Below are 25,100 nucleotides of genomic sequence, written 5' to 3' on the forward strand. Positions count from 1 at the left end.
AGTATTTAAAATGTACTTCTTACATTTTTAAACAAATTTGGCCCCAAGGACGAATTTAAAAAATAAACTGAAATGGGCTCTGTAATTAGGATTGTAAAAATAATTAAAGTAGGGTTCTATTCTTTCTTTCTTTCGTTTTTATTTATTTTCCTTTGTTGAAATAATGCTTCAAACTGCACAGTATGTGTTCATTTGTATTCTGAATTCTGCATCTATACATTTCTGATGTAGCCTATGTAAGGCCATGAACAATGTGGTTTATTCATGTTACAATAATAACAATGTCCTATCATTTATTCATTCACTTTGGATGTATTGGAAAGCTATAAACTTCACAAACACACTAAGCCTATATATAGTAACTTCCTCTTACATAACTTGTAATTTAATCAGATTTGTATTTGAACTCAGAGAAACATATTAACCAGTAAGAGTTTTACTTCAAAAACTGAGTAAGTAAAAGTAATTAGAAAAGTACAGTTAGATCATTTTCCTAACTGTTATTGCTTTATCCATTCTGTATCTTGTTAGGAGGTTAAATGAATGCAGGGTGTAATGGTGCTCTGTTGGGTGAGACATTAAAGGAAAAAAGGTGTTGGGCGAAGGTCATGGCAAATTACGTTACATTTTCATACTCATCAAACCATTCAGATTCTTGCTGTGGCCCGTATGGAAGCAGCTGCATTTGGTATGTTATTTAGCTAGATTTCTCTTTTGAACATTTTCATGAGCGCACACAAAAGCACGCAGCCACACACAGACTCAATAAAAGACGCAACAACCGTAAATTGTAAAGTAAATTTTATTCTTATGGCTTCAAATAAATTATCTTTTGGTGCGATTTTCCAACTCTGTTCCAAACCAAGACTGGAGGCCGTGATGTCACACTGATGTGCTTTCCAGCAACAAGCTGCTCCACTGACAGGAAAAAGAACAGTGATGAATATTTCAGTGCTCAAACTACTACATCCTAGTGAGTTTTCTATTACGGTGGTGCTTTCAAACACACTCTGACTCACAGAGAGCCAGCTGCAGGCAACTGCCTGAGTCACCCTGTTCTGTCTGTAGCTGCACGCCAGTGTGACATCACAGGTTTGGCTTTGGATGGAGGAAGCAGTGCCAAATGTTCACTAATCCAGATGGAGCTGTCCTCAGTGTCATCAGAGCATCACACTGCAAAGCTGAAAGTTGACAGTGGTATTTCCCTGCAGGATTATCTGAAATGTTCAAATACCAACTGTAGTCTGCAACAAATATCAGACCAGCTGCTTCTTGTATTACATACCTACTGTATGAGCAAATCAGCAAGGTCATACCATACAAATACAATATAACATCATCACTGTTACAGCTTAATCACCTGTGCAAAAACTAATATTAGCCTTTTCCTAATCAACGTCTTAATTTTGCGGGCACTTCATCATGAAATCCAAACTTTATGCACATTTTTCACTATTTATTACATAATTTTACATCTTCGACAACACACTGATTTGACAAGAAGCGGAGCAGCAAGTGAAAATATAAAAGAATAAATGAATTTCTTCTTTCTTTTCCCTAAACCCCAAGTTCCAACACAGACGGAAAGACCAGAACGACAGGCGCACACACACATACACATACACGCAAACGATATCAGACCCATGAAATGTACTTTTTCCAAACCCTTTGACCCTGTAAGCTTCACACGGACTCTTGACAATAAGCTTCACACAGACTCAGCAGGCAAGCGACAGCCAGGTCAACACAAGAGTGCAGGGGTCACTGCAGCGGTGAAAGCAACACATGACATTTGAAATGTGTCGCATCTTTCAACCACTAGATGCTCGACAGAAATATGGCCAAATTCCCAAACCAAATTTGACGAATGTTTGGAGATCTCTTGCAAAAGCATGCAATTATATTTTGGCAAAAAAGGAACAACCTTTCCGCTGGTGGGGCAATAGCTCTTCGCTGGTTAGGAGCAGCTTGTGTACAGTTAGGAGCATCTTTTTCTCTGACGGGTAAATCACCAGGACAGGACCGAGAGCAAAGTCTGTCACATCAGTCACTTTGTTTTACGAGGAGAAACTCCAGAGGACGACTAAAAGCGATCCAGTTCGGTCCCTTTATTCCAGTCAGTGTGGGTTGTATCCAGACCACAGCAGGAGACGAGGAGGAGAGTCTGGAGGTATTGCACATTTGCGTCCACACACACACACACGCACATGCACGCACACACTCACACAAAGCCCTCTCATTTTCCCTGTCTTCATCTTCGTTATCTCCTTTCTTTATTACATGACGTTTTCAAACAGCTGCATGGATCTCATCATGGTTTCATCCTGCACAGAGAGAAGACAAGTAATCAGGGCAGAATGATGTAATTACTGATGCAGTATATAGTGATGTATAGACAGCCCTGCTGCACAGCTGACTGAAACCAGCAGTTTCCAGACATGTGATCGCTTTTCTTTCTACATTCAGCAGTTTCAAGTGTGTCCAAACTCTTAAAAGCATGATGACATTTGGACGCGTAAGAAAAAATTATTTGGGATGTTCACATCTCTTTTCTTTTGCATGTGTGCAGCCTCACATAGAATTGTCAATATCTATATAATACATATTTATGTTTTGAACCTGTTGTAAACCCACATTCATATCTGCAAGTTCTGTTTGCATGTCCAGTGACATTTGTACAAACATGTAAATTTGAGATGTACATTTACCCAAATAATTTGTGGCCAACAATTGCGCTGCGACAGCCAATTGGTAATCATTAGAAGACACGGGCTGCAAATTCAGAAACCATGCAAATTCGAAAAATACAATGATGGAAACGCGCTGCAAATGAAAAAACACGTGCTGCAAAAAGACAAAACAAATGCATTGACATCAAACACACTGCAAATACAGAAACTATGCAAATAAAAAAAAACACACAAACCCAGAAAACACATCCAAAAGAAAAACACTGCAAACCCAGTCAACACAAAGGAGGTGATCCAGGCCTGTAGGGGGCGCTCAGTGTAAGCTAAGAGCAAGTGTTGCTTCTCTTAGCTGCGGATCTAATTTAGCCGTGCAGCTAGCGGTACTGTCAGCTGACTGCCTGGTGTCGTGCTGTGTTTTATACACAGCAGTCAGTGGTACATGGACAACAGAGACGCTCCGCTCCAGCGGCATCTAACGTTACAAGGTCTGATAATTTATAAATTCTCTCCCGTCAATAATAAACCTGTTACACCGAGCGCCCCCTACTGGCCTGGAGCACTTCCGTTGTGATGACTGGATTTGCAGTGTTCATGTGTTTTCTGGGTTTGTGTGTTTTTGACTTTGCATGGTTTCTGAATTCGCAGCCTGTTTCTTTTAATGGAAACAATTTGGGCCATTGCAGCGCGATTGCGATTGTCGGCCACCGTACATTTGAGCTTAAAAGGTCCCCTTCCTACTTTTTGGAACTTTAAAACATTGCATGGTCTTCATTGTGATTGACAGCTCTAAAAGCTTTATAAGTTTCCCAAAGGACCAGAATAAACTGCCATCCTCAATTATAATTTGACACTTGAAATTTGGTAGTGTTTTAACATATTTTCTTTATACTGTATATTTATATATATATATAAACAACTCAGATGTAGGACTGTACGTACCTCCTGGCAGGCTATAACAAACTCCTCTAAAGTCACCACTCCGTCTTTGTTTTTATCCATTTTCTGTGGAAGAACAGCATGATATAATGTGAATCCTTGTAGATGCGGTTTGACATATTGTGTTGTTGTGGAAATGTCTTCATTGTGGGGTCAAGTTGCAAAGGACAGGCTATACAGTAGAAAACTGTTCACAATATAAAACACAATATGGAGAAATCAGTTCAGAACAATTTTGCTATATGGTCTGCAAGGACTGGGGATGCTTGTGATATCTAACTTAATGAGCCTATTAGAAAGCTTGTAGTGTAAGAACCTCAATACTGGGGTATAATGAGAGACATTAATGGCCATGCTGTTTAAGCTAAATTATTTCAAAGTCACCTGTTACTGTTAACAAAAATGACTTGGTGAGTTTTATATTCATGCTGATGCAATTTGAATTTTACCTGAAAAAAGGCGTCCACATGCTGCTGCGGGACGTCTCCCTTTAGTGCAGGGTAGGTGTACTTGCCCATCATGTCATAAATGGCCCTCACGATCTCAGTCATCTCCTGAATGAAGAGAAGATTCCCATTGTTGTGAGACACAGACTGTAGGTGAAACGGAGTACACTGCTTGCACTGTGACAGCTGCACGGCCTCACCTCTCTGTTTATGTAGCCGTCTCTGTTAATGTCATAGAGGTGAAACGTCCACTCCAGCTTTTCTCTCAGTGTTCCTCGCAGCAGAGTAGACAATCCCATTACAAAGTCCTAGCAGAGATGAAGCAGAAGAAAAACTCAGATTCTGAAAGCATCACAGAACACAGAAGTAACTAAATGAACCACAAAGGAGGTTTTACCTTAAACTTAATGGAGCCGTTGTTTGTAGTGTCAAACGCATTGAAAAGATAATGTGCGTACATGCTTGCATCTGCAACGAAGAAAAACATGAATGTGTGAGATCTCGTGTTGTCAAAAAGGTTCACACAGCATTGACAGAGATTAGAAACATTGCACTTTACCTCCATGAGGGAAGAACTGTGCGTAAATGTGTTTAAATGTCTCCTCATTCACCATACCACTTGGACATTCCTGTGGGACGAAAGGACATTAAAGTAACTCTACAATAATCGATTGATCAGAACCCAGATCGTATTTGTTCCTGGCATGTCTTTTGGGACAAACATATTGTAGCAGGTTTGATAGCATTATTAGCATGCTAACATACATTTACTACCCAGACTTTGTTTTGTTCAGTTAAAGCTATTTACTTTGTGCCACAAAAATTATTAGGCTTTTAAAAAAGTTCCCAGTAATTGTTCCTAGCAAGGTTTAGCTTATCTAGTAATAGGAAAGAAACATTGTTGTGGCCATGCTAGCAGACTACTGCTCTATGGAATACACTGACAGCTAATCGACCCACATCTTCCCCCGTTTCATCAAGCAACACAAGCTAGTCAAAGTTTTAATTGAACAACACATGTGTTAAGAACCATGTAAAGGCAAAGCTAACAACAGTCACATGAGTCTCAGTTGTCCTCTCTGTTCTGTGCTAACTGGCAAAACAAAGATTAGCATTTTTGTATAGTGCGTTAGCATGCTAGCACACAAAACGTAGACGTTGCACATGGTTAACATACGTCTGTTTATGCTAAACAATAGCGTGTGTTGAGCATGTTAGCATGCTAACATTAGTGAAAGTTTGACTGAAAGTACAACCTCATAGAGCAGCTAGCATGACTATAGTCTGGTTCAATGGAAACCATCTGCATGGCTGTATGCCATTTAATGGCTAAGTGTTTTGTGATTATTAGGGTGATATGAATCAAATTTTTTGGGCAAAATATAATGCATGCTGTGATTCGAAGAACTTAAAGAATAAATCAAAAAAGTGTGTGATTACATTTTTGAAACCACGGTAGAGGATCTGCAGCTCCTGTTTGGAGAAGTTAGTTTGGGCTTCCAGCTGGTCAAGGCCCTCTGGCCTGTAACACACTGTCGTCATCTCCAGCTCGTCATCCAATTTATCTACAGGGATGAGAAAAAGAAATATACTTACTACAGAGAATCATGTCAACGCTCCTAACTCTCTGTTTATCATATCCTCTTTATCATCTCAAGAGAACTGTACACAGGAAAGAGATAACTCAGCGAAGCTTCAGAAAGTCTCCAGGGATCATATCAAACATCTGATTAGACAGCAGGAAAAAAAAAGTGCCTACAAGGCAAGTGAAGCAGCAGAATAATAAGGCAGAAAGAGGATCACGTTAAGGTGGAAAAAAAGAGAGATAAAAAATGGATTTGCCCCTTAGGAGATGAGGGATTTTATTAATGGAGACAGTATTGGGTGCTGTGAAGATGGATCGTGGTTAATGATGTGAAGGGTTCTGGTCCTGCTTTAGGCAACTAACACTGTCTCCAGCACCAGGGCAATACGGACATCCTGACTCAATCCACACACCAATGAGTCCCAAAACATGAGTAAACATCCAAGAGAAAACAACCGCACCGTGGAAAATTTTTATTGCATTCACTGGCAGCAGCAGACCCTTCAGATCCACAGAGAACAACCGTAAAGTAGGCAGATTGTACACATAGTTTTGTGGCAGGATGGGATATTTACACATGTTGTGCTCTGTAAGCTTTATATCCCAACTTGTCCTTGAAATGCAATACATTTTTCTCTATGGAAACTGAGGAATATTACGCGTATAAATCCTGATTCTCCAAGCAATACACAACAGTAATAACTTGACAAACGTTGATCGAATACATGAGTTCAAACGAGCATTGTACTAGCTGTGGCAGCATCAATTGGCTCAGCCAGCCTTTAGGAAAAGGAGATTAAAATGGATATAATACTCCGGGCTTTTTGGACGGCGGAGATGACTCATTCAATTCAGCCCTTTCAGCAGCGGTGTCAAGATTAATCCTCAACACAGAAACTGTATCTGGTATTGTGTATCATCTGCCAGAGGCCACCCTCATTTGAATTTTATATCAAATATGATGTTGGTCACCCTTTATTATACAGAGGCATCTCTTTAATCTTTGAATAATCCTCATTTGGATCTTATTCTTTATTATTTATTAGATTACAGTTAAAAACCATGCAAGGACACATCAACTGTGGACGTTAACTGCATGTGTTTACTGAGATCAAACGTGTTCTCAAGGCTTACAAATATGTATGTAGGTTGCGTAAGTATGCATGAAGCTGCCCTAGTAGCTGTAATAGAAAAATACTAGTTTGAAAAAGATCTTCCACATAATTAGAGAATCCAGAGAGATAATATGCCAACCAGTTTAAGGAATTAATTGTAAAATTACCATATTAAAAGGCAGATTTGTCTCTTCTTTTCGCAGATATTCTCCTTTATAAGCACCATTTCTCAGACGTTTTTTCAGCTGAATGCTGCAAAAGTGGAATACTATAATATTTGTCGTCAGTTGTCATGCCATGTGGCTTTTTATCGCTTTCTATCAATCTTCTCCCCATCTTCCTTTGAGCTCCTGTTGTGATCTCCCTGCCTCTTGTTGTCATGAGGATAGACACCTGCCATGTGAATCAACTGATTACAGAAATGGTGTCGACACAATTCATGCATTTATTTTCCCTGTGCATAAAAACACATTACATTACAACAACAATGTAGCATTTATCCTCTCTGCCAGCACGCGTTCGCTTTCCCGCAAATGTGTCGGTGTGATCAGAAACAGATGAAATGTAATGAGGGTGAGAAAAGGAAACAAGAGGAGGTGTTGATTAGAGGAAAGGTGAGACATGGAGGAAAGAAGGAGCGTGAAGAAAAGAGGTGAGGACTGCACAATATGTTTGGGATTCAGTGTGACAAACACTAATATTGATCTTGAATCATGATGAGGAAAGGGATGTATTGATTTTGTAATTGATGTTTTCAAGTATTCTTTTTTTTTAACTGCCTGGGGGTTAAAACAATTATTGGTAATGAAATGATCTGACATGAGAACTGAAAGATTGGCACATGCAGGCGGAGACAACATTCCCGGTGTTGATGCTTGTATATATGAGGCAGGAGACATGATGATGTAACCGGTGCGACAGCTGCTGTGCACATAAACATCCAGCATGCACTGGGAGGGACGTGTTACATGATGGAGTGATGGAGATAATTAGAGGAGTGTGTCAGGTGGTGATTTTAGAGGCAAACTGCGGCTCTGTCACGCTGTTCAGGACATATACAGCAGCAGCTTCAGGCCACACAAACAAATTGAGTGACTGGTTGTTAAAGAGCTGCAGGTTCAAGTGTAGCATGTGTTGTGTAACAGGTTGGATTCAGTGTAATGGTTTTAGTGTGCATTGTGAAGGTTAACCCCAAGCATTAACAAACATTTGATTATATTTGCTTAATCTCTTTCTTTCTGAGATGAGCGGATCAATATCACTCTCATGTCTAGACGACTGTGAATATGACCCTACAGCCAGAAGTAGGTTCGCTTAGTTTAGCTTAGTATAGCTGCTTGAAACAGGGAGAACCAGCTACCTTTGCTCTGTCCAAACAAAATGCACTTGTACACTCACTATGTTACAGGTTATATCTTGTTTGTCTAACCCAGCAACATCTATAAATCCCCTTTTTACAACCTCACAATGATATGATGTCAAAACAGGAAGTTACTGCACTCTGAAAAGACTGTAGCATTTAGCATGTAGGCTAACTCATTTTGGTCATCTTTATCACTTCGGTAAGTGTGAAAAAAGGAGGCCTGACATTTTAATACGTTAGTTTTTGATGTGATGTTTTGCCTGTTGTACGCTGAAGCTAAGTTTTCTGTCTGGCTAGCTGTTTCTTCGCACTTGTGCTAAACTACACTAAGCTAGCTTGCTGGTTGTAGCATCCCTTTTACTGCACAGACATGAGAACAGTCTTAATCTTCTTCACTAAATCTTGACAAAAAAGGGCAAGAAGTGTGTACCCCAAAATGTCATGCTATCCTTTTACTTTAGCGGCACAGAAGGTTATTTCAAAATAAGAGTTGTCTTCTCTCTTGTTTGTGTACTTTTTACTCTCATGTCCAGCAGGAAGCAGCTGTTACTTCATATCTTAAGGCGATGCAGTGACCTTCATTCCCCCTTTTTTCTTCAAGCTTGTGATGCGATTTCTCATAAACCAAATCCTGCAGACATATTCCATCATGCTTTTTCATAAAAACATTATATTTATTTCTACTGCTTTGACCTCTCTCTCTGCCCGGTTTCCCTCGCTGCTGTGATACTTATTTGCCCTCCTCTGAATCGATTAAATCTCATCTATCTTATCTTATCTCATATATCTCTGCACAGCCAGGCAACGCAAGACAAACTTTAATGGAGCTAAGAAACTGGATGACCTTAATGCTTTTGAAAGCTTTATTCCAAACAAGGACGAATAATCCGACACCGAGCGGCACCCTTGTTTTGAGGGTTGTAAGGTCTAACCTCAGAGAGTAATTGCTTTCCTTTGCTGGTTCATGGATTTTATCTGCCATATATTCATCATCCATCCCGGCTGAGGACTGCTCACTCCCTCTCCTCCTATGCCCCATCACCCAGTCTCCATGACAACGAGCATCTCAAGCATAAGGCGAGGGAGAGGTATGATATGTGAGCTGCCTGCTAATACTCGTGCTCTCTCCTGAAGCCTCATTCGCTCGCTGTTGTCTCTTTCGCTCACACCTTCAACAGGCAACCGCACAACACACACACACACACACACACACATAATCACAGAGTGAGGGGCTGTGATTTGGCTCTCTGGTTGTTTTCAAGGGCATCCTACTTCATGGCACACTGTAATCTCTCCATCGTGAACACAGTACGTGCTCTGGCTCACAGCTCACACCTTGCATCGCTTAATCTCTAAAAATTCTGCTGCCACTTCCTGCGGTGATTATTTATACATTTTTATTAAAGAAAAACTCTTTGCATAAAAAAACTAGCATCAATACTATTGGTTAATGTACTTTACATGCCGTTTGGTTACATTTAAATACATTAGTGGTCCATGTTTGCTATTCTCTGACTGACTTCCTTGTTTAATAATTTATAGTCAATGCACTTAAATATGGCAAAGAAATATATTATTTCTTATGTCACATTTAAAGGTGCAACATGTAGAAAAAAGCACAGAAACAAACATATTAAAAAGTACAATGAGTCGAAATTGTTTCCTTTCTGTGTCTGTGCTTTCTGCTGCTCTTTTGTCTCCTCTTCATCTGCTTCTCACTAATGTTGACGTACCTCTGGACGGTCTCCTCTGCTTGGTCTGCATGGTCAAAGTGCCCACCACTGCACCCATGTTGTCACTGTGGAAACCAAGCCTGGTCAAACAAACCCGGAGAGTAACAGTCCTCTGTTTATTTCCCGACTCTGTCCGCCTGCCGTTGAGTCTTCAGCCGCCTACATGCACAGCTCTGGATCATATAGGGGGGCTTCTCCCCTGTTGCGTCTCCCCTCACTGCTTTCAGATCTGTCACTGAGAGACGACACTCTCCTTTGAGCTGATTTCTCCTGGATTTCTGATCTCTTTCACCACAGACGCACGAGCTGCTCCTGCTTTCCTGCGCCACTCCCCTTTCGCTCTGTGCCTCATTCATCCGTCAGCCTTTCTCCCCTCTGAGAGCCTCCCTTCCTCCTCGTGTTATTGTGGAAGCTGGCAACCAATTTACTCTGTAATAACACCACTGACAAATTAATGGGAGCAGGTGAACGACACATTTAAAGCGGACACATCTTTGTTATTTATTTCCCTTTTTGCAGCTCTGCACTTCCAGGGGACTAACACACTAACCCTAATCCTCAGCACTGACCCAAAAATCAGCTTTTTCCCCATTTTGGGACATGACTTCTGTTCCATATTGGACAATCTGTCTCTGAAAGTAGGCTAAGTCAGTAGGCTAAGACGCTAAGTCAAAAACACACAGAAACATCACCACACACAAACAGCTCAACCCCACGCTTAATGATGATAAGTCCAATACCACTTCAATTAGTGCTCTGCACTGTGACGCATGTTTTGTACCACAATGTAATCTGCCCGTCCACTTGTGTCTGTGTGTTTGTGTGTTAATTCACCACAACACGGCTTAACCTTTCCCTCCCTCTCTCTCTCGTTCTACCGCAGAGGGCAACAGAGCATGAGTGATGCCTTCTCCTGTGATAGAAACAAGAACATTAGAGGGTTTAATGGTGTCTGTGCGTTCTCACTGAGCAGCTTCAAGCGGAGAAAACGACTGTGTGCATTAGGGGAGGCAAAGCAGCGGGAGTGAGTAATGTTTATTTCCCTGCAAGTGCTCAGCATTAAAACCCAAACAGCGTTGTTGGAAGCAGAAGTTAGTGTTTATTATATTATGATAGCTTTTTTCTACTTAAACAGTATCGCTCACTGGGGGAAAAAGCTGCAAATGATGGAAAAAAATACGGCATGGACAGGATGTAGTCTGCTTCAGGGTTGGAAGTGAGGTCCGTGTGCTATAAGGGCAGAGAGGAGAAAATGTAGATGTCTGTTTAAATATTCCACTGGCTGCAGAGGACAAATGTAAATGCCCTCTTTGCTTCACTCTCTCTCTCTCTCTCTCTCTCTCTCTCTCTTTCCCTCCTTCTTGCCTTCTCTCTCCCTGTCTCTCTGTTTCTCTCTTGCTTACCTCTCCTTTGCTCCTCCTTCTCCTTTTTTCTTTCCTTCTCTCCTTCTTTCTCACTCTCTCTCTTTCTGTCTATCTCTCTTCTTTTTCCCTCTCCCCTACTCTCTCTCTTTCTCTCCTTACCTCTTTCTTTCTTTCTGTCTCTCTCTCTCTCTCTCCTTCACCCTCTAACTATCTCCTCCTTCCCGAGTTTCTCCTTCTCTCCTTCTCTCCTTCTCTCCTACTCCTCCCCTCTTTCTCCCCTTCTATCCTTCTTTATGTGCCTCTCTCTCTATTTACCTCCTTCTTGCCTTCTCTTTCTTTCTCTCCTTCCCTGCTTTCACTCTCTCCTTCTCTCCTTCTCTCCTACTAACCCCTCTCTCTCCCCCACTCTCTCTCTCTCTGTATAGGGGGCTTCAGAAAACTGCCCTTGGTTTAAAAAATTAATACGCTGCCTTGCTTTCGATGCATCCAGCTTTGTTGTTTCTTGAAAGTTACGCTCGTCCTCCCAGGAGTGGAAGAAGAATTATTTTTCTCTTGTACAGCGCAGCAATAATTTGTCACCAGAAAAAGTCATGCATTTTAATGTTTACTTAGAAACTTCAAAAGTACGAGCGTGAAATCAGACCTTAAGGACAGACAGCGAATAACACATTTCACAGTAATGAAATTAAAACTATTAATCCTCTGTGACTGACTGCTGATATGTCTCGGGGGGATTGGCTCCTCTGGGACCCTCTAAAGCATAAATGTGTACATTCATGTGTTCATTATGTTTCAGCTGGTGAAGCTCAGGGTATTTTGGTTACTTTATATACAACTGGACTCTTTAATCTATATGAAAATACATCATATTTGCTGTGATATGAATCAGCAAAGTTACTAGTGACTTAGTGGAGCATCATGCACATATATGCTTCCGAAATGCAGTGAAATAAGTCGGCCTTTAAAGTGGCATTAATAGTAAATAATTGAAAAGAGGGTTACGTTGGCATCATAAACTGTATAAAAAATGAATGTGTGGCATGTGCGGGGTGCCGGTTTAGCTCAGTTGGTCGAGCAGGCACCCCATATACTGAGCCACAGTCCTCCACCCACTGGCCATGTGCTCAACTCGCAGCCCTTCGGTGCATGTCACTCCCCTCTCTCTCTCCCCCTGTCACTCTTCACTGTCCTATCAAATAAAGGCAAAAAGAAAATCTCACAAAAAATTAAAAGATGGACATCATGACAGCCAATGTGAAGCCAAACCCTCTCTATTGCCCCCTGCTGACTGGCTGCAGTATAGGTCATAAAGCCCGCCTCCTCCATGTTTACAGATGGGACATGAGTCAAACTATAAAATCAAAATACATGTCAAATCAATTTTTCTCAAACATGGTTTCTGTCATTATAGTTAGTTGTTATCATGCTGATTTACATCCAAGTGTTCATTTTTCTGACATGTTTGTTTTTAATTAGTTATGCTGTGAAAAGGATGATTGACAGCTCTGTTGACTAATCCGGCTCCTGCAGCTGATCTGTTCCAGATTAGTAGAGTAGAGGAGGAATGGGGAGAGGAAACCTAACCATCATTGAACTTTCCGCAATAGTGAATTTTGTGCTACTGAGCAACACAGACCACTGCTCTGCTGTTGACTGTGCTGACCTGAGATATCTTTGCAGTTTATTTTGGGTAAGTTAAATCTGTGTTTTGGTTGGTGGACGGGGCGGTATAAGTCAATACAGCTGCTCCAACAGCTGATCTCTACAGCGTAGACTCTGGCTCCAAAGAACAGGTCATGTCAGGTGAACTTTAGTTCTTCTTCTTCTTCTTTAGTTATACTATTTGTGGAAAGTGAATCTGCAAATTTAAAGCAACTTATATCCATTAATAGGATGTACTATGTAGAGTGAAAAGATTGTAGTAAGTCGAGCATTGAAGTGGCATAAAATGGATGTACTCGAGTAAAGTACAGGCACACAAGCAAGTGTACATTAAAGTAATAATGATGAAGATTTTAATGTAAAAAAATGTCTGTTAAGTCTCGATGTACGAGCCAGCTGTAACCGTCATTGTAATTTCCGCAAACTCACGACTGACTACTAACGTTAATGTTTAAGATATGATCTCAAAGATTTTCTTGTAAATGTCTGTTAAGTCACTATCCATCGCCGAATGAGGTAATACAATGGTGATTGAGCCTATGGCCCACTGATGAAAGCCTTTGCAGTATTACAGACTGGGTGTCTGTTGCGACATTCGTGGAAAAATCACAAGCGGTGCCCAGTTAGTGACGCGTTTTCCATCAGCCAGCTGTGGTTGGTCTGCCAGAGAGGGTAGGCAAGTGTTGTGAGTAAACAGCAATCTACTATGGCTGGAAAAAACAAAGAAAAGATCGACGACTACAGATACAACTTCAAAAATAAGTGAAAATCCAAAGAAAAAGAAACAAATTCGACACTCAGATGAAGCAAACAGTCTAAAAAGGAAAGCGACCGTCAGCGAGGAAAATCAAGAGTTACAACCAGAGCCAACGAAAAAACATGCAACTCTGTCTGGACATCTGGGAAGTGTGCTCCCGCAGTTACCGTTTATCGCCATCTGTGCCGCCAAAGAGAAGAAAACTGAGATTATAAATGGAAGTATAGTACAGTAATACAGAAGAGGGGTAGGGGGTAGTTTACTGAAAAAATAATCAACTCTGTATGACATCATGAGTGTAAGAGGCAAACCTCTGTAGTCTTTTATAAACCCAATATTTATTCCCCCGTAGTTATGTAAGCATGAGGAACTTACCTGACCCGCTGTGTGTTTGTCTAAGCCGACTACACAAAGCTAAGTAAGCACCGGGCATGGACTATGTGTGCATTTGTGTGTGTGCGTGCGTGCGTGTGCATGTGTGTGTGTGTGTGTTTGCTGAGGGCAGCCCTGTAAATGCCCAGGTGGAGCTGAGGTAAGAATTTAGCGTTCCCTGATAAATTAAACATAAAGTCGTGACTTATTCCTCTGACACATACACACCGCTCTCCTGCTACCTTTACCTTTCACATCTCCTCTGTTTCTTTTCAAAAGAAAATATTCATTACTTTTACTTCCTTGAGGAATTGGCACAATTATTCCATCTTTCCTCTCCACTCCTCCCATTATATATCTATATGTGTACGTATATATATATACATATGTATATATATAGAGAGAGAGAGAAATATGGCCCCTGACTCATGCAAACACTTACAGATGGAGAGTTAAGTTCAGATAACTGAGCACATGACAGATGTTTGCCATCTGGAGCTGCCTTCCTGCATCATATCACCCTGATCAGTGAGGAGCACAGAGGACTGTCTCATGATCTCTTCATTATCTTTTAACCCTTTCATGATCTCCACAAGACATCTGACTACCAACGGAAACAACTGTGCTACATTTAGATTCACTTTCTTGTCAGAGATTTGTAGTGCTGAAATTTGCACTGCTGAAAAAGTCAAACATTAATCCACATTAGGAGACAGGCTGAGGTATTAGGAACCCACCTCAATAACCCCCCACTCTGTGTCTGTTTTAGATTATTTTCTCATAATTAAGACATACTTATGAATGCACGGCTTTCCTGTTTATGAATTGTTGACTTTTATTTCTGAATTTCATCCTTTCGACCTCCCACTGCGTTAATCTGTCAGACGCTTGTAGAAATGATTTCGTCACGAAAAAGCCCTTTAACTCATTCATCACATCATTTCTGTTGTAAAACCTCACCTGACTGAAACCGTACTTTAAATTTCATGAAATATAATAACCCACTTTTTGTAATGACTCAATAAAATTCGAAAGAAAAAGCTCTGATTAGAAAAACTTTAGATGTGGGGGAAAGTGCAGTCTTTCTCAGTGAGCATGAGTCAGCACTTTCAGACCTGACGAGTGCTTCTTTGGTCGAGTTGCGTAAGAGAGCGCCATCACTAAATTATTTGGTCTCTGCTGCTCTTTTCTTCACCTCAGCCTTCCTCTCTCACCTGCACACTCACATCAGAACTGGCCGTGCACATTATACAAATACATGTAGTCTCATTGTGTGGCCTTGACCAGTTAGACCAAGCAAACAATGGAATCAAGAAACAGAGGGATATTGTTCATGTTAACTATTGATGGTATTCCAGGCCACTTGACAGTATAAGTGAACCTCACCTTTCATTCTGTTTCATGGCTTGTCCTAGCCACGCCCTGAGGAAGACCCGAAGAGGATCAAAACCGGTCGGAGATTATTTCTTGTTGTTGTTTTTTTACGAGAGATGCCCTGATTCACTAACGCCATTTTAAACTAAATCCTCAGCTCGGTGGGAGTGTACTTGAAGAAAGTCCAGTGGCTTCCCTCCTAAAACAACTAAATTACCCTGGTAACTTCATTTAGAAAAAATAGCTGCCTAATATTTACCAGCTTCCCAAATTACTTAATAAGAGGACATGGATTTCACCTCCCATATTTTGTAACAAATATTAATTATTAATTTCTACCTATATCAATAAAGGCTGTGGAAAATGCTTACTCTGTAAAGCAATTTTTATTAATACGATTTGAATATTACAAACTAGAAAAAGTCCTTTTTCTCTTGTTGTTGTCTTAAATATTAGAGAAGTGAGAGGAGCCTGGAGTTATGCCCTATAATCTTCCACATAAATGTGTGCTCATATTGCACATGCTGCAGAAACTGCACACATAAAAACAGCTGAGGCTGACTTTCATATTGTAATTATAAAGTGATTGTACATGCGTGTCACCTCAGACCACTGCGACAGTCGCACTGAATCTGTATTTGTTTGTAGAGAGCTGACAGGACTCCCTCCTTTGTCCTGCTAGCCTTTGAACAACAGGTGGCAGCAGAGAACAATATTTCCTGATACACTCAGCAGCTTGGTTTGCCTCTGTAAGCTAATTTTGCTCCTGACTAAATGCAGCATGGGCAAAAAAAATGATCAGAGTTTAATAACATTAAAGCAGCACCCTACAACACATCACCCAACCATCATCGCACTGTTCACTGCCACACTGACATGTCTATCACACTGTGATTCTGCGTGTAAATGTCTGATAGTAAAACAATGAGGCTGTAGAAAATTAATGTGGAAGTGAAGAACATAGAGGGGGCACGAGATAAAAATAAATCTAGAGGGCGGTTACATAAAAGTGTGTAGTGAGGTGATGTAAAAAATTAAAAGCGGAGACACACACTGTCAGCTCCGATCTGCTGCTCTCACAGCCACAGAAGAAGAGAAAGAGAGGGCGAGGAAGAGTTTCTGGTCGAAACAGTTCACAAATGCAGATTAATGCTGGCCATAGTAGAGGTAGTATACGGTAAAAGTCTACACCGGCCGTAGATCTGTATCCGCAGTGTGGGATGACGTGACTTACTGCAAGGTTATGCACTTAGAGGACACATGTGACTTGTAATAGTGAGGGACAGGTGCAGCATGGGACCGGATGACTGGGTTTCTGTCTTCCCCTACACTCTTACATTTTTTACTACAGGTCCATGAGAAAAATGTGGTAGCACATGAACGTGAATATTGTAGTGGAAGAAAACACCTCAAGATACTCACCATTTTGGTCTCGACGTGATTCTTTTAGTAGGACGACTACTGTGGCTACAAATTCAATGCTAAATGCTAAGCTAAGTTTCTGCATTTGACTTGAAATGTAAAGCTACATATTTCAGCAGCACAAGTTGAGAAGATTCATAAAGTCTGTAAATTGAATTGACTCTGTTCAGTCCTTACAATAGCTAAGATTAGCCACCATGAGCTGGCCTGCTTGACAGATGGCATAAGAATTTCAGGGTCATTTATTGTCGTAGCTAATTATCAAACCAGTAGAGTATCAATTAGCCTAACTGCAACTCGGTTAAATGTTGATATTAAATTATTAATCTATCATTTTTTTGGTTAATATTATTACCATTTTAGCTCTGTCAGCAGGCACTTATAGAAATGTTGGGTTAGGGGTTATAATTTTAGCAAGGCTAATAACGATTATCTAGGCCTACACAGCCCAACAATTCAGTACAGCAAAGCCCAGCCATTGGTCAGCTTATTCAGTTCTAATACACCTGCACACATTAGATCAGACATGCTTTGTATTAATTGGTACTAGCTGTTTGTAGTTTTTTTCAGCTTTCATATTTTCAATGAGAAAACGAGAATAAATAAACTCCTGAGGACCACAAAATATATTTCTGCTAGGGAACTGTAATAACAGCGAATGTCACTGAACTTTAGGCCAAAGGCATATCACCTCCTCTGTTTCCTAGACGCACTGGCTTGCAAAGATTAAAGGTCTTAAAAATGAATTTACATGATTCTGCATTTGTAAGAAGAGCATCATAAAGGTTAACAGGCAGAGTTTATGGTTCATATCACTATAAGAGCGTGCAAGCAATTATGCTTAACAAACCAAACTAAGGCAGATATGTGTGGGTTGGAGATGAGGGACTCACATTCTTCTATACCTGGTGCATGCTTGCGTGTTAGAAGTTGAACATGCAAGTGTGTGCACATTTTCATGTCTTCGTCCATGCATATGAAAGCATGCAGGTCCTCTGCAAGATCTGCAGAGTGGAGATGATACTCTTGAGACATGGTAATGAGTTAATTGTGCAGAAAAAGATTCCAAACTGGGATGCGACTACAGCCACAATGTAGTATAACCATCCTAACAAGATCTGCTCTTTCATGCCCAATAATAATGAACAGTTTTTGATGTTGCTTATCACTGTTTTACACAAAGTTAAGACTAACTGTCAGTGTCATTGCTCTTTAAACGGCGCTCTTGGCCCCTCTTTGGCTGCATATAAACATACTGTACGTGGGACAGACAAAAAGTACAATGTAAAAAAAGCTAGCGCTTATGTTATTTGATTGTAAGAAGGGACTGCACGGTGGTGCATTGGGTAGCGCTGTTGCCTCACAGTGTTCCTGGTTTGAATCCAGATTCAGACGAAGTGGGCCTTTCTGTGTGGAGTGTGCATGTTCTCCCCGTACATGGGTTCTCTCCAGGTACTCCGGCTTCCGCATACAGTACAAAGACATGCTCGGTAGGTTCATTGGTTAATCTAAATTGCCCGTAGGTGTGAATATGAAAGGTTGTCTGTCTCTATGTGTCAGCCCTGTGATTGACTGACGATCAGTCCAGGTTGTACCCCACCTCTCGCCCAATGACAGCTGGGATTGGCTCCAGCCCGCCTGTGACCCTGAACAGGATAAGCGGCATAGAAAACTGATGGATGTTGTATATTTATATACTGCATGTCTATATAAATTTATATGAAGAATTAATTACTGATAATTACTTTTTCTTGTACATAATGATTTAATTTGTGGTTAATGAGAAGGAAATGTATAGACTTTCATACCCCATGTGAATCTAACACAACAGCCTCACAATAAATTCAGAAACATCTTATTTTATCTGATTTTATTGAGTCTAAATAAGAATAATGTTAATTTAAAGTGACTTCAAACACTTTCACGCTTATTTTTATTGGGGTTTTTTTACTTAATTGCTCTCTGTTAGTCTGTAAATCCATTTAAATGTGTATCTGAAAGCTTGGCCATCCTGGGATATCATAAAAAGGAACTGATACTGCATAATTCACACTCTGAAACACACAAACATCACACCCAGTGTTGTTGTGTTAAATCAGAAAGCTATCCATATTCTCTCGCACATTAGCAGGCAAAAACCATTAAATCAACTCCCACAGTGGGCTGAAATGATAGAATCAATCGGCCTCATTTTAGACAATTTATAACTTTGTATTAGTGATTACAAGGATTAGAGGCACTTAATTAACTCAGTGACATTCGATTATGGAACTGAATAAGGACACGACCGCTGTGCTGCCCAATGCACAAGCATCTTAACCTTAAGAAACGAAAGGTCAGTGAGTTTGCCGCAATCAGAAAAGCACCAGAGGACATTTGGGGAGAGGCAGTAAACATTCACAGGGGCACAACGTCAGTGGACCAGATAGAATTCACACTCTATCTCAACTTCTCATCCTCTGAGGATGTAGAGGGTGAGATAATTTGCATCTGCAAATAATGGCTGCAGCCAAGAAAGTGTCAGGGAGAAGAGAAAACAATCTGCGTTATTGAAAAAGTAATTTGAAAGCTTTTAAGCTTTGTCTCTTGCTCTTACAACGTCCAAACAAAGGCAAAAAGCCACTGCTTGATGAAAAATATGCAGTTGCTGTAAAGTTTAAGTGCTGCCTCTGCCCACAGGACAATATCTGAATGTCAGTCGTTTCCCCTAAACATACTTTGGTATACTATTCTGAGCTGGAAAATTGGGTTTGGAATTGTTTAGATATTTCTTTGTTCAACTTGATAAAAGGATGAATAGTCTCTCAGAAATGTGGCTGCATTGCATGACCTAGTTTGTCCTCCCATGCAACCAAACTGTAAGTAGGCTGTATTATTTCCAGAATAGCACAGTAGCTGATAAAGACTCTAGTTTAGCACACATAGCTTCACTCTCAGCAGGTTTCTATTCTTTGCATTTCAGGTATTATTCTGGGCTTACACATGGGAAACCATACCCATGTCCATTGAGTAGTCTGTAAGATAATTTGTCATTTAATCAGTATGAGGGTAAAATAAAACTGAATGCACCTGCACTGCATGCACCTGCACAAGTATTTAATACGTCATATTGTGTGCTTTTATTTTAAACTTCTACCACAGTGGAAGTTTTCTCTGGAAGCAGGAGCACATTAATGTCTTTTATCAGTGTTTACAGGCTCACAGCTGTTCTCTGACTTGGTGACTCAGCATTTGTCTTTTGAAGTGAAGGTGAAGTTTAAATTTAGGATGAGGGAGGCCAGGTGCTTTTAATACAAAATAGGAAGACAACAAGAGGTTCAGAGTGTAAGACTAAAGTTACACTCAGAGAGCGATGAGAAAAAGACACATTCATGAGTACTAATTAAAATCATTAATTGTTTAAATCTGTTTAAAACATGCATGCTTAAATGGTTAAATGCCCATGAGTGTGTTTATTTTACATTGTTATTCTCTCCATTGTTTAAATTGCAATGGAGTTAATCTGGGATCGGCAAAGTAGTCTTTATCTGAGATCGATTGCTTCTGTCTCCGAACAATCGCGGGAAATCGCGGTGTTTTCCTCATTTGACAGAAGGTGTGGCTGAAGAATTAATACTCACTAACCCTCGGGATTATTTGTCCCCACTTTAAAGGTATGTTGTCGTTTCAAACGGATTAACCCGGCTTTCATAACTTGCTAACATGTCAAGAGTGTCAAGACAGAGTTTAGCTAACATTTGACTGAAGGTAGAGTAAAGTTTAACAGAGAGTTAAGCTTTCTGCACGTGTGTAAAGGGGGTCCCTGCTAGGTCTTAAAGGAAAAACTGTTCCTATATTGAGTGCAGCCGCAATTTGTATAGACCGTTTGCATATTTACACACATTGTAGTTATCTGTAATGATTGGACAAGAGGCGCAATTGGACTTTCCACCATATATCACTCCGCCTCAGCCAGGTGTTTTGAATTTGTTCAATTGTTATATTTGGGAGTCTTTGTCTAGACGTTTTCTGTTTTGTACCGCCTGTATAACTGTTGTATGAAAGCAATATCCCACATGACGTCAAGATGTTGTAATGAATATAAGCACGTGGTGATTATCTTTTGCCTGCAACCTCCTGCTTATACCCGAATCACAGCTGATATTTAGTACAACATAAGTCCCTCTCGTGTGCTTAAGTATGTTAGGCAGTTTTGCTAAGTTTTGTCAGCATTTATTGAGATTAAGCCACTTTGTGTGTGACAGTAAGAGTCATGTTTCAGGAAAATTCTGTTTCATTATTCTAACTGAAATAAGGTATGTAGTACTCTCTACTTTATACCCTCCTGTGTATGTGTCTGTTTTTAAGTAGTTTGTTCAAATGTATTATTAGATCAGTCTTTGTGAAAACATCACTCTGTCACTGTTGTGATTGTTTCTCTCCATTTTTCAGGAACATAACAAGTTCATCACAGCTGTTGGCAAAGGTTGAGGGTACAGATGATGCATGCAGCACCTCTTCATTCAGCTCACAGCCAGACGTGCAGGAAGTCCAAGAGAAACTCAGCACTTCTAAACTTTAAGGTACCCCATAGGCAAACCCAGCAAAGCATCTCTTTTAATCACCTTTGGTGGCAGTTAACTGCAAACAAATGTGCAACAACCACATCAAAGTCACAGATTTTCACTTCATCACACCGCTAGTGTTACACATCCTTAGAAAGATGGAAGTATGTGTTTATTTGCACACATGATGGTGAATAAAACATGTCTCTAGGGAAGTATAAAGTTGTACCAGTGGTAGGTAAAAAGTTAAAATAAAACAGAAACGGTAGTAACTTTGAAATAGCTGAAAAACTTTGCTTGACAATCTCTGAATAGGCCAAATTATTATGTAATAGTGATGCTAAATGGCCTACAGTGTTAAACCTAAGTCAGAAGCTTCCAGCAATGAAACGCAAGGTCTGTTTTGACCTCTAAAAGGTTTATGGTACAGTGGGTGATGTAGGTTTACCCTGGCAAGCCAACTTAGTATATGCTTATTCAGTTAGACCAAGGGATAAAAAGCAATATTCTATGTAAGACAAACTTATTTAGGTATTTTAAACAAGGCTGACACCAAGGTACCACTGGCCTTTATGTAAAACAACGCTTCATCCTTTTACGGTCAATCAGATCTGATTGCTAAATATAGCTGCCACCAGCACGACACCACTTGTACTGTATACACTTCCACTGTCTTAAGTAAACAAATATTTATCCTAGACCTTTGCAGGTCGAACTTACTAATATGAATATTTCTTCTATAACTGCATTCAGACAAAGAATTGCATTACATTTCAACATTATGCTCTGTTATACGATCAAGCAGTACTGCGTCACCCGATAATTATTAATGTTGTTTTTATATTCTTAGGCTGTGAGCTGAAACTCACAAAGAAAAGGCTTCGAGTTTTTCTCAGGACACGCTAACAGGACAAATGGCAGTTGATGAATAGACTCTTGTTGTTTAATTTATCTGGATCTTGACTAAATGGCACTATCACTATCAGTATGACAGTATATCAGAGCTTAATAGTGACATTGGTGAATATAGTTGGAAAGGTAATCTATTTATAGTTCCAATTACTAAAAATAAGGAGTTTGAAAGTGAAGGATTTGAGTTGGTGGGATATAAGCTGCCTTTGATACATTTTTTTAACACTACAAAATTACATTTTTTGGTGTACAAAATGTAATGAACTTTGTGAATGCATACGTATGCAGAAGATGTAAGGCCATACATTCAAGTTAAAAGCCACGGTACCTTTTGCGAGGGTTCCTGAGACCAATCTCTGCAGGGACTGGATTAGTTTGAGCACCCCCTGCCTGCAGCGGCTGGTACAGCCAGCCATCCTGAGGTCGAGGCAGGGCTTCACCAGGGAAAAATGGTTTCCTTCAAAATATCTCAAAAGAAAAAGAAAAGTCTTTGCAAGAGTCTCCACAATGTCCCCTGGAGATTTTGTTATAGTGAGGCGGAAACAAGAGAAACTGCTTTAGTAGTTTTTGTGATGCGACATTGTAAAGTCTTGTGAGGGGATCCTTGTGAAGAAAAATTGCTAAAAATAATAGTTCACCTGCTATATTCAGATTGTAGAAACTAAAAAATGTATAAAGTCTTTTACACACAATTCCACCAGAGAGCCTGTTAACTCAACCAGGTCTGTTTCACTCTCACAGTGAGGATGATGCTCAAACACACAGCTCAAAAGAACTGGGCTGAAGTTCAGAGGCAGCTATCGAGAAAGCTGGAGTTGCAAAAAGCCGGACGGTTAGATATATTGAATGAAAATAAAAATACAAACTTTAAAACTTTTTAAAGAATCAAACTTGTCCAAAAATTCCACAGTCCAAAAATGAGGCAGAAGATGAATTATTTACTCGACTCCAAAAGTGAGGAGCCGTGTGCGATGGAAGTTCTGTTCCTCCGAAACAAACAAAAAACACGGGACCTCCTTCAGCTCTTCTCTCCTCCTCTCTCTGTTTGATCACTCTCTTCTTCTCCTCCTGTTTGTCTTCTTTTCTGCCCTGTGGTCTTGTGAGGTAGCAGCTGTAGCACTTTCTCCTCCGGTATGTGTTTCTGTGTGAGGTTTTCCTCGGAGCTGCAGTGGGAGCCCTGCGGCTGTGGTCGGTGGAGGAGCTCTGCCCTGGTGCTCTCAGCAGATCTGTACTGCAGAGAGCGCCAGCAGCCACCACTGTACCCGCCCCCCTCCCGCCATCCCCCTCCCTCCATCCTCCGTGCTCCCTCCTCCTGTCTTGTATTTGTGCTTCCTCACTCTCAGTCTGCCTAATGCTCTCTCTTCTGCCTTTTTTTTAGAGCTCACACAGTTGCGTGTTCCCTGATCCAGTAAACGGTGAGGTGTAAAAAAAAAAGGGGTGATTTTAAAATTAAAGGCTGGAACGCAGACCCCAGAGAAAAATCAATTTATCCAGTTTTTATTACAGAATCTTCCTCCCATTGTGATGAATGCTCTTCATTAAATGGACAATCATTCATTGTGTTTTACTGTGAAAAGACACCCGGTTATGTTCTTTCACACATCCTACAATGTGCTTGGACACACCAGTGCTGCTATGATATGCTTATTTGGAAGAGGTCATATCACAGCTTATATAGTGTAGCATCAATTATACAGTCTGTATTAAATCAGTAAACCTACATTATGAATTAGACATTTAGGGCTTAACTGTACTTTCTGTGAGACATGATTTCTCCAAAAAGGTCACATACAGTAGAAAATTGCCCTATTGACCTAAAAGAGTCGTCAGGCTATGCAATAGTTGCCATATTAAAATGTTAATACAATTGAAATTAGATTTGAGATCACAAAAAGTTACCAAGCTGGTTTTCTCCTGTGTCCACTTCTGTCAGTATTAAAGAGCAGCTCCAGTCATGTTTTCAGACGTATAAAATGCTCTGCTTGAAATAATAAATTGTGTCTGATATGTTTTTTCTACAAAATACGTTTAATTACCTAAAATCCCTCCAAGGCATCTTCTCCTTCTCCATCATTAAAAATTCCTGAATCTGCGTAGTCCCCGCCCACTATGTGCTGCTATTCTTTGGCAGTACCTTTGGCAATAAACGGTAATTGCGTAATTGAGTAAACTTAAGTAAACTTCCCGATTTAAGCAGACGTCCACAGTTGGCTCCCTTTGTTCGCAGACGGTCGCTTTCCTTTTTAGACTGTTTTCCTTCATCTGAGTGTCGAGTTTGTTTCTTTTTCTTTGGATTTTCACTTATTGTTGAAGTTGTATCTGTAGTCATCGATCTTTTTTTGTTTGTTCAGCCATAGTAGATTACTGTTTACTTGCAACACTTGAAGAGATCGGACAAGCAGCCACTTGGCTCCACCTACCCTCTCTGGCAGACCAACCACTGCTGGGTGATGGAAAACGCGTCACTAACTGGACGCCGCTTGTGATTTGTTCTGCGAATGTCATCACAGACACCCAGTCTGTAATTCTGAGAACGCAAAGGCTTTCATCAGTGGGCTGTAGGCTCAATCAGCATTGTGTTACCTCATTCAGCAATGGATAGTGACTCAACAGACATTTACAAGAAAATCTTTGAGATTATATCTTAAACATTAACGTTAGTAGTCAGTCGTGAGTTTGCAGAAATTATGATGACGGTTACAGCTGGCTCGTACATCGCCGTAGTGGTTGCCATAGGTTACACATAATGATATGCATAGCGTCACCCCGTCCATTAACGGGATTGGCTCCTTAGGTTTGTGACGTCTCAAACCTGCCAATCTGAA

General features: G+C 40.4%; 1 protein-coding gene across 2 annotated transcripts; it reads right to left on the bottom strand.

Moving 5' to 3' along the window:
• Positions 1-784: 784 nt before the first annotated feature.
• Positions 785-23,497, bottom strand: kcnip1b (Kv channel interacting protein 1 b). 2 transcript variants are annotated; one of them, XM_069668366.1, is made up of 8 exons: positions 22,604-23,497; positions 5,513-5,637; positions 4,632-4,701; positions 4,470-4,540; positions 4,273-4,380; positions 4,076-4,180; positions 3,630-3,692; positions 785-2,324 (listed from the first exon to the last, which is right to left on the bottom strand). In XM_069668366.1, exons 1-8 carry the CDS (start codon positions 22,689-22,691, stop codon positions 2,277-2,279), a joined length of 678 nt encoding a protein of 225 aa, XP_069524467.1. In that variant the 5' UTR covers positions 22,692-23,497; the 3' UTR covers positions 785-2,276. The 2 variants fall into 2 exon arrangements, with proteins under 2 accessions (XP_069524467.1, XP_069524475.1); XM_069668374.1 differs by lacking the exon at positions 22,604-23,497 and adding an exon at positions 9,869-11,278.
• Between the last annotated feature and the right edge of the window lie 1,603 nt (positions 23,498-25,100).

This window comes from Semicossyphus pulcher, unplaced genomic scaffold, assembly GCF_022749685.1.
Source record: "Semicossyphus pulcher isolate SPU_LCO1_2020_fin unplaced genomic scaffold, fSemPul1.0.p SCAF_10, whole genome shotgun sequence".
Lineage (NCBI taxonomy): Eukaryota > Metazoa > Chordata > Actinopteri > Labriformes > Labridae > Semicossyphus > Semicossyphus pulcher.